This window comes from Heptranchias perlo, chromosome 12, assembly GCF_035084215.1.
Source record: "Heptranchias perlo isolate sHepPer1 chromosome 12, sHepPer1.hap1, whole genome shotgun sequence".
In the NCBI taxonomy this organism is placed as follows: domain Eukaryota; kingdom Metazoa; phylum Chordata; class Chondrichthyes; order Hexanchiformes; family Hexanchidae; genus Heptranchias; species Heptranchias perlo.
In genome coordinates, this window is record NC_090336.1 from 51096504 (window position 1) to 51109634 (window position 13131).

The following is a 13131-nucleotide window of genomic DNA, read 5'->3' on the forward strand; positions in this document are numbered from 1 at the left end:
GCAGAGCTAGGACATGAGCCAGAACCTCTGCTTCGCTCTTCCTTTAGCCTTCCTCGCTACTTCCACCTGCTCCTGCTCATGTGTACTTGGTGAATCCCCCAGTGCTCTTCTCCCAAACTCACTACCTAAGTCACACAGGATGCCATTTTTCTGCATTGATGCTTGGTACAATAAGACTATCATCATCAAGGTTTTCAGCATCCTTCTGTTTGGTACTAGTATTTGAATCTTCTGATTAAACTAAAGAAACAGGAGAGGAACAAGGTTTAGGATGTAATTTCAATGTCAAGCATTTGCCACATCTTTGGCCGCACTAGGCCACATCAGGTTATCTTGTTTCGGAGGTTAGTGAGTGTGTGACTGAAGGAGTTAAGTAGAAAAAGAAGTAAGGAAGTAAGGAAGATACTGACAAGCCTCCAGCTTTGCTATCTCCGATGCTGTCTTTCTACACCTATCTACTGCAGCCCACATAAAAATTGCATCAAGCGGGCTTTGGGCATCAATGGGGCAAGTGAGATTACACCCTGATTTTGAATTGCTGGCCGCCTGTTTTTCCAAGTCTATCCAACTTCGTTACTGATTCACCAGCCAGTTGAACCATTCTTTCACTATTCACCCTTTCAAAATAATTTGAGCATGAGGCGAACAAGTTCAGAGTAGTGGTGACTTTCCCAGCCACCAGCAAAGCATGGCCATCTGGTCCAGTCGGGCAGGAGGTCCTGCTGCAGGATGTGGCACACATCTGTAATGGCCTGCCTGTTGAAGGGCGATCTCCTGACGCACTGCTCACCGCAGATGTCCAAGAAAGTGACTCTTGGCCAATAGAACCTACGAGCTGGGTAAGGCCTTCTACGAGCAGCCCCCTCACCTGCCGTGTTCGAAAAGGCTCAGATGCTGCTCGTCCTGTTTGCTGATGCAGTCACTTTTCCTCCAACTGTTTGTCCATGAGAATAATGAAGCATGAATGGCACCTATGATAAGCTGAAAATGCTTAGTCTGGGTGATAAGGCAAACAAATCAAAAAGGCGCGTGCTCCAATCTCTGAAATGGCTTGGCAATGCACTAATCAGGAAAGCACAAAGATCCTATTCATCCAAATTGGTGCCGGAGAATGCTCTTTTAAGTTTTGCTCCAGTTGTGTCAGTCAGTTTCTGAGGCCCAACCTTTTACTGAAGAGGTTGGCCACATGGTGGGACTTCCGTCTGCCCAGTTAAAATAGTATTGGGGTCCCAATGACTTCATGGGACCCCCGATTCTAAATGGCACGTTTCCAAATGGACTCAGTTGCTCCGAGATAATCGGCATTGGTGAGTTCACGGCAGGAATACAGATTTCCGTGAGTGGATTTCCTCCCAATTTTAACAGTCCGGGCAAGTAGGGTTAAAATCAGGGCCAAAATGTTGGGTGGCATAAAGAAAAAAGGACTCGGGTGGCAGGGAAAGAATTAAAATGGACAGAAACTGAGGCTTAGGCTCTGGAACTATGAGTAGGCATCACGGAGAGAACATTTTTTGGGATTTCGAATACTGTATGGCCCCGATATTGACGGGGAGGGAGTAGGGAAGCAGCACCTCATTAGAATTTTTTACTCCGTTTCCCTCCCGGCAGCTGGCCAGATTGAGAGGGCGGAAAAGCCTGCTGTACAAGACCACAGCCGTGGACAACTGGAGATGGTCCCCAGCAATCGAGAAAATCAGGGGTCGTGGGGGGTGGGGGGGGGAGGTGGGGGAGAGGGCTTGGAGCGCAGTAGGGAGGAGGGAGGAAGGGAGGGTTGGAGAGATCATGGGGAGGGAGAGAGATCATGACGGGGGGAAGAGATCGCGGGGAGAGGAAAGAGATCGCGGGGAGAGATCGTGGGGGGAGAGATCGCTGAGGGGGAAGAGATCATGGGGAGGGGAGAGATCGCAGGGGAAAAGATCGCGGGGAGGGGAGAGATCGCGGGAAGGGGAGAGATCGCGGGAAGGGGAGAGATCGCGGGAAGGGGTGAGATCGCGTGGGGGGAGAAATATTATGCAGAAGGTGTGCTTGGGGGCTGGGGGAAGCACTCCTGCTCCTCCTGGCCCACAAGCAGTGCCAGAAAAGCACTTACCTGCTGGATTGGGCAGTTCTCATCTCCCTTCAGCTACCAGGTTTCCCGAGCCTTGGGAAACCCGGCCCACAGCTGTTAAATTCAAATGGCTGCTATAATCTGAGGAATGGAATCTCATTTAAATATTGTAATTACGGACTCGCCTTTCCAGAGAGGGTGACTTGTCCTCCCCCAAACCCACCGCGGTAAATCCGGAAGTGGGCACGTTCGCGGCGGGCTGGGATCGGGTTTCACATTTTTACCAATTTAACCCCTCCCACCCCAGACCCTCTCCCGTCTGTTGTAGGGGGTTTATAATTACCCCCATGGGTAAATTTATGAATAAGGATTCTTAAAATTAATTTTTATGGGTTTGAGTTGAGTGTTAAGATTTAAGTATGAATTTTAAATGTTACTCTTGCCCGTAAATTTGGGTTTTGATTGCTCGATGTGTCATTTTCACCTTCACCACCTGAACAGTAATCTGGTGGAGCTGGTCACCGGCCTGTTGCAGAACACGCCCGATTTCTATCCCAATGATTCCAATGGAATGACAAGCAGGCGGGTTCTCTAACGGGTGGGCGATCCGTTCCACCAGATTACAACCCAGGCAATGATGGTGGAAATGACCTCCCTACTTGATACTGTTCAGTTATTGTTTCTTGCTATTTTATATGAAAATTAAATGCATTCGAGCCAATCAGCGGCAATAAATTTGCATATGAGCCTACAGCTGCACATGTGACACAGAAATTTGTCTAGGATTTTCCATACGATTAAGTGTGACACAGAAAGTTTTGTTTCTCTTACTCTGTCAATTCACAGACTCTCATTGATCAAGGTCACAAGATAAGTTCAGATGAAGAAAGGTCCTTGATCTCCTCTTTTCAGAATACCAGCCCTACAATGTTTAGGAACATAGGAACAGGAGTAGGCCATTCAGCCCCTCGAGCCTGTTCCGCCATTCAATTCGATCATGGCTGATTTGTATCTTAACTCCATCTACCCACCTTGGTTGTGTAACCCTTAACAGACTTGCCTAATAAAAATCTATCACCGCATCCAGTTGTTCCTTAAATTAATCCAATGCCTTGGCCTCAACCACCCTCCTGGTAATGTGTTTTTCACACTGTGTTAAAAAAAAATTCCCTCTCTGTGTATAAAAAAAAGCTTCCTGACGTCTCACCTACATTTGCCCTTCACAATCCTGAACCTGTGCCCTTGTCCTGTTACCCTGCATATCTGAAAACATTGTTTCAGGTTTACTTTCCGTATCCCATTAAATATCTTACGGATCTTACATAAAAATGAGGGGCCCGAGTTTAAGTCGATCCTCATTGCTCTTCCCTCTGACATTAGGGACCAGACTCGTTGCTCTCCTCTTTGCTGCATCTCGGAGGTGGAGGGCCCTTTATGTTGCAGCAACAAGAACAGGTGGCATTGCTCCAAGTGCAGCCTGACCAGGGCACTGTTGAGCTTCAGCATGACCTCTGGGGATCTGAACTCAACTGATTTGTCAATGTAAGCCAGCATCCTTTTTGCTTCATTTTTTGGCCCCTCATACTGTTTAGGCATAGTGAGCAACAAGTCAACTAACACTCCTCAGTCTCTTTAAACTCCCCCTTTCACCACATGATCCACAGAAACAATTATCTGATCCCCATTAAAGATACAGTGATACACTAAGAAACATCTTAGCATCAAGTCCTTTCAAATCCTATTAGAAATAGACAGAGAAAACAGTGAACAGTAATGTGTTTGTGCTGAATTTAATGCAATGATCTAGCTTCATTGTTCCATTCTTTCTCCAGGTATGCCTTCCTAGCACCTATCTCCATAATTGTTCATGTTGTTAACCTTGTATTCATTCACAAATGGACATGCATCTTATTTTTGTGCAAATCATAGGTAGACATATTCCATGATTGTACAAAAAGGAATTTTCAAAACACCATTCACAATATGTTCAGAACGTTTTTCTTGGACCATGGTGACCTTGGAGACAAAATCAAACTGTGGAAACCATACCTGAGACTAACTGTAGGGCGTTTAAATCTTCCACTGTGCACCTTTTCCTACACCAGGTACAGACAAAATGAAAAGGCAATTTGAGCTGTGCAACCAGTAAAGTTGTGATAGTTGCAAGAGATACCCAAACCCATGAAGCAAAAACTCAAAAGAGAGGAGAAATGTCTTTTACAGGGGAAAACCACCGCCAAAAAAAACTGTTGCATCTCCCACAACACTTCAAAATCAGGCTTATTGTCGGGAAGAAAACTATAGTGACGTGGCCAGAGATTCATTCCTCTGTCACTATGATCCATATTTGTGCAAAATTACAGAAAGGATATTTTCTTTTCAATAGCAGTTTATGATAAAAACATCATAATAAATCTTTCAAAACTATTGGTCAAAGCTCGTGACAAGCTTACAACTCCCAATGTAGGTGATGCTGTCTGCTATTGTTGGTGACATGCAGGTAAGTGCAAATGTATCTATTTAAACTGCTTGCTTAAAAAACATAACTTTTGTATAAAAGTATAGATAGAGTTTTTTATTAACACTTCTTGCAGCAACAAAAGTGACACAGTCCACATCTTTCCAAAGTACACAGCAACGGCATGACCACATTTCACATCACTTTGAGGCACAAAGCAAGGGCAATACCTCCAGGTCAAGTAGGTTTCCCCCATTAGTAATAGAAGCCATTCTCAACTTGTATACTGGGACAACAGACACTAAAACAGCCTCCATCCACTAGTACGGCATAGCCAACAAATAGAAACAACCCCCTCCCCTACGCCACCTGGGATGCACAGTATAGCAGCAAATGGTTGACACATCTTGGGAATAATCAGTAGGACTGTGATCATCTATGGAGCAGAATTTCAATCTAGAATGTGGCTTGTCTCAAGCCAACACGAGGTGTTGCAGAGTCCAGCATAATTGTTACCTACAACCAAAAACGATATCAAACTACATTAGTGGAGCACATACAAGAGTACAAGACAATGCAGTCTATTATGTGGATTTATTGCTTTGTACACAAATGCTGCAGTCCTTGATGAATCCAATAATGTGGAGGGGAAATGGTTTTAGCTAATAAGGATGTTGAGTGATGCTATTCCTAAACCTGATGATGCATGCCACCTTTGGTTATTGATGAGGATTGTCACTCCAACCTTCTTTTTCTGTTTTTCAGTCAAATGTTTTGATGCAAATCCTACATCTGGGGTTAAAATAAATTCCTGTTCAAGATTTTTACAGTAAGTTAAAACTTTGCAAAGCATTAACTGCTTTGTAGTTGATAAATAACCTCTTACTTTGGAGTGCCAACAGTATTCAAATGCAGATAGCTCTTAAATATGTGATCTGTCTTTTTTCATTATAAAAGCTATTTACTTATCTAGAATATCAATAGTTCACATTAAATTATTAGTTCGTGTGCTCTATAGCAAATCTTCCTTGCATACTTTTTTCATAGTAATGGCGAGACTTGTAAAATATAAACCGTTTGTTTGGTTTAGTGGAAAATCGAAGGCAATCTTGCGACATAGCCAAGATGGACATAATGAGATGTGCATTTTGGCTATCAAGTGCATAAAATATCTAACCAGGATGTAAATGTACTGATTCAGTGGGGTTTTATAGATAAAATTATTCATTTAAGAAAAATGCGTATTTTGGGTAGTACTCAGAATATGGGATTTTCATTTCCTGATCATTTATCGGAGATTTTCATGTCCCAAGTATCTGAATATCCATATAGTATGCATTAAACTTTGGCTCAGATCCACTGAAATTATTTAAAATTTACTGTAATATCTGAAACTAAAAACAATTCAAAACCTAAACATTCTTTCAAGCACTTCAGTTGGAATTTATCTTTTATTTGAATGAGGAACCAGTTAACTGTCAGAAGCTTCTTCTTCTGAATGGCTAATCGTTCAGATATTTTGTTTCCTGTTAAATCTCCTGGCAGTTCACAGGTCAACCAGCAGACCCCCAAAAAGCCCAAGTCCTTCTAAAATGGTTAAGCCTGGACTGAGATGATGTACGCCACCATTTTGTACAGATTGCACTCAAATGCTGCTTTGTTAAATTTGTACACTGTTAACAATTGTCATTCTTATGTGTGGATATTCACACCACAGATTTCTGTGCAAACAATCACAATGAATCTTGAACACAAACACTACAAAATATCGAACAGACTTTTCTTTTCCCTCCCTGTTATGAATAGTCTCCTTCGTCATGTTCTTTATAGTAGTAGGAATCTTTAACTTCCTCTTGTACAAACTCTTCCTTTTTTTCCCATCCATTGGGCCAGCCACCGTTACTACAGGTGGTGGCCCCATAAGACTTTGTTGCGCCATAATTCTGAGTAATGTCCTCGGTTTCTTCTGCCAGTTCATCTTCGTGTATAAAACCGCATTTTTCTTCACTTGTTTGTTCAGGGTCCGCCCAAGGCTGTTTTTCACCAGATGCAAATAACCCATAAAATATGACTCCTGCATAATGGACCAGGGCCGCAATTAGGAAGACATACTGCCACTCGTCCTGACTCTGTGAACGAAAAGTACAATGAAACCTATTTGTGCGCCCATAATTTACCTGAGTAGCGTTAAGATTGAGGTGTTACAAATATCCACTGTTAAAAATCTCAATTTCAAGTTAGGAAAGTCCATGCTTAGAATTGTTGTTTTCTCCAAATGTTACTTCCTGCATTCAAACAACTTAGTAATCACAGACTGGAATAATAATTAACCTCTTCTTCCTGTCATACCAATGCACTACTTATAAATTCTGATACAAAAAAGAATATTATGACAAACAAATCGATATGGTTGAAATAGCCTCTCGCCTGCAATCATGGAGATCAATGAACAAAAACCAAAATGTTTTATAAATATGTGTATGTTGTGTTAGTGTTTACCAATCCTTCATGACAGTATAGTAACATTCTGTAGCATTCCAGTTTATAATTGCTCTCTCTGTTTTCCACCTACAATTTTCCTTCATACATTTCTCTCCTTGCCCTCCTCTCCTGAAGTAGGTGCAGATGTAACATTCTACGATCATATCTGGATTCTTACTTGGTCATGCTGAATGGTCACAACTGTGGATGCTACCCTGACAAGTCTCCTCAACTTAAGATTTTCAGATAAAACTGAATTTAGATCATGGGGCTATTCTTCAGTTGTGGTATGGTGGCTGCTTACAGGAAAAGGATATCAAAGACTTTGAGACATCACTCTGCAGAGAAATATTACAGTGGTAGTGAGTGAAGCATCCACTTGGACAAGTAACAAGGAATGTTGAGCAGTCTGGCGTAAATCCCCAAACTGCCAAATCATTCAGTGATGGAACCATAGAATCATAGAATGGTTACAGCACAGAAAGAAGCCAGTAGGACCATCGAGCCCATGCCAGCTTTTGTAAGAGCAATCCAGTTAGTCCCATTCCCCCGCTTTTCCCCGTAGCCCTGCAATTTTATTTCCTTCAAGTATTTATCCAATTCCTTTTTGAAAGCCACGTTTCAATCTGCTTCCACCATCCTTTCAGGCAGCACATTCCAGATCATAATTACTCACTCCTTAATAAAGGTTTTCCTCAAGTCGCCTTTGTTTTTTTTTGCCAATCACCTTAAATCTGTGACTTATGGTTCTCGACCCTTCCACCAAAGGGAACAGTTTCTCTTTATTTCCTTTATCTAAACCCCTCATGATTTTGAACACTTCTATCAATCTCCTCTTAACCTTCCCTGCTCTAAGGAGAATAACCCCAGCTTCTCCAGTCTATCTATATAAATGCAGTCCCTCAACACTGGAACCATTCTAGCAAATCTTTTCTGCACCCTCTCTAAGGCCTTCACATCCTTCCAAAATTGCGGTGCCCAGAATTGGACACAATACTCCAATTGTGGCCGAACCAGTGTTCAACATGACTTCCTTGCTTTGTACTCTATGCCTCTATTTATAAAGCCCAGGATCCCATATGCTTTTTTAACTGCTTGCTCAACCTATCCTGCCACCTTCAAAGATTTGTGCACATATACCTCCGGGTCTCCCTGTTCCTGCACCCCCTTTAGAATTGTACCTTCAAGTATATATCTCCTCGTTATTCCTGCCAAAATGTATCACTTCGCACTTCTCTGCATTAAATTTCATCTGCCATGTGTCCACCTGTTCCACCAGCCTCTCTATGTCCTCTTGAAGTCTATTACTATCATCCTCACTGTTTACTACTTCCAAGTTTTGTGTCATCTGCAAATTTTGAAATTGTGCCCGGTACACCCAAGTCCAAATCATTAATATATATCAAAAAAGGCACACAGCCAGATAAACTATGAGGAAGCGCTTGGCTACAGTTCAAACAATAGCCAACCGCCTTGGATAGTAACTTTGACAGCAGTTTGTGAGGCACTTGAGAAGAGGGTTGGATTGACAGCTCAGTGGACAGAGATTCCATCTTCCAGAATTACATTAGCAGCCTATAAGCAGTCTTTGGGCAGAGATCAGTCAGTGTTTTGAATGTGTCTTTTGAAACAGTGTTCCAGTCCTTCCATTCTTAGGCAAGAACTCTCTTAATTTAATTCTCTGGGTTTTTTTTGGAAGTGAAACCTTTTCGCCAAAAGTCCTGCTATCTCATGCTCCAAAATTCAACATGGCTTCCACCCTCACCCTAAGCTTTGACACTGGCCTCCACCCTCTGAGCACACTCAACTCCTTTGTACCTGGCCCCAACAGACACACAGCCTGACCTGCTCTTTAGCCCACATTCAACACCATGCGAGATCCACTGTTATAAACCAAACAAATCTCCAAGTTATCACCGAAAGGTATAACCTTAATTTTGTGAAGTGTGATAAGTTGGAGATGTTTTGATTTATAGCAGCAAATCTCATCTGGCCTTAAACATGGACTGAAGAAGAGGTCAGGCTGTGTGTCTGGTGGAGCCACATGCAAGGGTGGTGAGTGTGGACAGAACGCGAAGGCAAGTGGCGAGGCTTAGGGTGCGGGAAGATGCTGTGTTGATGTATTGGGGAAGAGAGTTAGTCTCCAAATAAAGCAGAAAGTTTACACTCAGGAATGGAATACAGTGGACCCATGGAGGGAACACTGGTGAATGCATGTTCAGAGTGTGGTCCACTTAAATTGAGTTTGAGTCTTGAGGTGCTTCTACATCAGCATGCTGCAAATGCAGTTACAGGCTTATGCAGTTAACCCACTGCCATTTTATTCTTAGAAGCACATAATAACCCACTCAACTCAGACTTCACACTATTTAAAGTAGTACTATTATCGAAAAAATACATTAGCCATAGTGGGGAGTGTCGTAGAAGACTGTAGCTCAGACCAAAAAAAATGTGGCGATGCAATTGCACAGAAAATAGAAACTGGGGAGAAAGGTTTTGCATGCTATGATTCGTGAATTATTAAAGTAGAAAATACCAAAATATCCCATTCTAAAGCTGATCCACAATTCCATGTATAAATCCCGGGTGACAAGTTGAAAATCTACCCCATAGCATTCCACAGTTGTTGATCTAACAGTTGCTGTACCTTGTTTTTGGTCATTGCTCCAACAATCAGCGGACACACCATTCCAGATAGTGTTCCCACACCATTGGAAATTCCCATGAGAATACTGGCATATCTTGGTGCTATATCCAGGTGGTTAACATTGAAACCTAAACAGAAAGTAGAAAATGGGTTATGAAAATGCATGTGCTGGAATGTAGACTTAAACAATTAACTAAGGCAGGGTCAGGCAATGAATTGCTTTTCAGTCCAATGTAAAACTACTGACTCAGTTCATTTTTTATGCAAAATGGGAATTTAAAAGTGTTGTTTGACATTTTTTGAACTAATAACCAAATTTAACATGCACGGAAATAAAATTTCTTAGTAATCTAAGATATTTTATGTCTCAACAGTTGATGCCAATGGTACAAAAATGACTTGGAACAAATTTACAACTGGCAGGCACACTGCCATACAAAACTATGAATAAAGGAAAAACCATCTTTATCTGAACTATATTTTAACAATAACCTACTTCCTGAGACTTGGGTTCAAATCTAGCATAGATTAATGGAATCAAATTGTTCTATCTTCACCAGGTGTGAAATGAGCTTGGGCAGACTCAACCCACCTCCCTTAACTTGGTACTAAAGTGGCAGTGTCGCTGTGAGAGGCTGGAAGGATGGCTAGTGTGGAAAATGGAAAATTTCTCGCTGACACAGTCTGGATTGCTCTTGTGAGCTTCTGACTGAGGCATGTTGTTGAGACAGAGCAGAAGGTCCTTCATTCTGCATTTCATCCATGTTTGTCCTGCAAGTATTTAACGTTGACAATGGGTGTCCAAACTGAGAAGACGTTTATTCCCTAACACTGAGATCGCCTCACATTGACAATTGCTAATGTCTGTTTAAGAGTGATATTTCATTTGCAGGCCTTCAGCTTGCAGGAGACAAATTTTGTTCATTACATTTGGCTCAGTTTCATCATTAAAATTCATTAACCATGAATGAACATCAGGTCACACACAGTCTACAATAGTATGCACTGCGAAATTATTTTCTTGTCAATGCAACATAATAATTCAATCATCCTCTTATAAGGCTAGCCTAATACACAGTCTCATTTGCCCAGTAATATTCTCATACAAATAATATACTGTTCCACAGCATCATTAAGCATTTTGATAAGGAATACTGGGAAATCTATAGATATGTAAAAGATGCAGTTCCTGGTATTTGCTACAATGGATTCAGATAATGTAGAATAAACTATAAATGATACAAATATAGTTAATGTTGTTTAGATAGAGACAGCCTGGCTGACAATCCAGCCTGCAATGGGATCTTGATAAATTGGGCCAGTGGGCTGATGAATGGCAGATGGAGTTTAATTTAGATAAATGTGAGGTGATGCATTTTGGTAGATCGAATCAGACCAGGACCTACTCCGTTAATGGTAGGGCGTTGGGGAGAGTTATGGAACAAAGAGATCTAGGAGTACAGGTTCATAGCTCCTTGAAAGTGGAGTCACAGGTGGATAGGGTGGTGAAGAAGGCATTCGGCATGCTTGGTTTCATTGGTCAGAACATTGAATACAGGAGTTGGGATGTCTTGTTGAAGTTGTACAAGACATTAGTAAGGCCACACTTGGAATACTGTGTACAGTTCTGGTCACCCTACTATAGAAAGGATATTATTAAACTAGAAAGAGTGCAGAAAAGATTTACTAGGATGCTACCGGGACTTGATGGTTTGACTTATAGGGAGAGGTTAGATAGACTGGGACTTTTATCCCTGGAGAGTAGGAGGTTAAGGGGTGATCTTATAGAAGTCTATAAAATAATGAGGGGCATAGATAAGGTAGATAGTCAAAATCTTTTCCCAAAGGTAGGGGATTCTATAACGAGGGGGCATAGATTTAAGGTGAGAGGGGAGAGATACAAAAGGGTCCAGAGGGGCAATTTTTTCACTCAAAGGGTGGTGAGTGTCTGGAACGAGCTGCCAGAGGCAGTAGTAGAGGCGGGTACAATTTTGTCTTTTAAAAATCATTTGGACAGTTACATGGGTAAGATGGGTATAGAGGGATATGGGCCAAGTGCAGGCAATTGGGACTAGCTTAGTGGTATAAACTGAGCGACATGGACATGTTGGGCCGAAGGGCCTGTTTCCATGTTGTAAACTTCTATGATTCTAATTGATTCGCAAAATACTCTCAATGTACTTTGATGAATTTTTTAAAATATTGTCTTACCTGATATAGCAAAACCACTGAAGCCAACAGCCATGACAAGGAATGAAATCGCAACCCCTTTGCTATGTGAGTATCCTACCACAAGAAGAAATGTTGCTTCCATACCAAAACCTGAAATGAAATACAAGTAGTTACCTTCCAGAAGAGAACTGTTAATAATTCTGGTGTTATGATATTTATGTAATTACACTCTGCACCAAATGGCTCATCTCCTGACATCTTGATGCCTCTCTACTATTTGTAAGGCTCAAGTCAGAGCACGATAGAATGCTCATCACTTGCCTGGATGGGTACAGCCATAATAACACTCAAGAAACTCAACTCCATGCAGGACAAAGCAGTCAACTTGATCAGCACCCCTGCCGATGAACTCAATATCCATCCCCTCCACAACCAGCACATTATGGCTGCAGTATATATACTATCTACAGGATGCACTGCAGCAAATCACCAAGCTTACTTCAACAGCACCTCCCAGCCTCGTGAACTCTACCAACAAGAAGAAGGAGAGCAACAATGGCATGGAAACACCTCCACCTGCAAGTTCCCATCCAATTCATATATCATCCTGACTTGGAACTCCATTCTTTTATCATTGCTGGGTCAAAATCCTGGAATTCCCTACCAAACATCATTGTGTGAGCACCATCACCACACAGTCTACAGCAGTTCAAGAAGAAAGCCCACCACCACCTTCTCAGAGCAACTAAGGATGGGCAATAAATGCAGTTACCCACATCCTGAGACCAAACAAAAAATATATATGCAATAATGAATAAATTGAGAAGGAAACAAACTTGTATTCATACAGAGCCTTATCGTGTCCTTAGAATACCCAAAGTGCTTTACAACTAATAAATTACTTTTTAAAGTGCTGTCACTGTTGTTATAGAGCAAACAAGGCAGACAATTTGTGCTTAGCAAAGTCCCACAAACAGCAAATGTAATAAAGTAGTAATCTGAGGTATTCAGAGATGTCATTAACACAAGATTATAATTTCAAAGGATATCATTTGGAACGAAGGAGTTGAATTACTCATTTGTTTCTCTTTTGCTCAACCATATTTTTTAAAATACACATTACTGTTAATTTACAATATTTCATAATATTATTGCTAGGTCACAGCAATGGTGAGGGAATAATTACTGAAGGTGTTTACATTCTTTTATGATGTAATAACTACAGAATACATATCACTTGATTCAAAAGAGAGTATAATAAAATAGTTTTAAATCTCAGAAGCAAAATTCTAGCATGGTGTATATTAGAAAGCAAATTAAATAATC

At 41.4% G+C, this 13131-nt stretch overlaps 1 protein-coding gene across 1 annotated transcript in view; it reads right to left on the reverse strand.

The window, feature by feature from the left end:
* Window positions 1–6276: 6276 nt before the first annotated feature.
* Window positions 6277–13131, reverse strand: part of slc17a6a (solute carrier family 17 member 6a) — a 40148-nt gene continuing 33293 nt past the window's right edge. The window contains exons 10-12 of the mRNA XM_067993537.1: window positions 11845–11955; window positions 9634–9761; window positions 6277–6634 (exon numbers count right to left, since the gene is read on the reverse strand). Coding sequence (XP_067849638.1) covers window positions 6302–6634; window positions 9634–9761; window positions 11845–11955 — 572 coding nt within the window. The 3' untranslated portion in view covers window positions 6277–6301. The remainder of the gene's footprint in view (window positions 6635–9633; window positions 9762–11844; window positions 11956–13131) is intronic.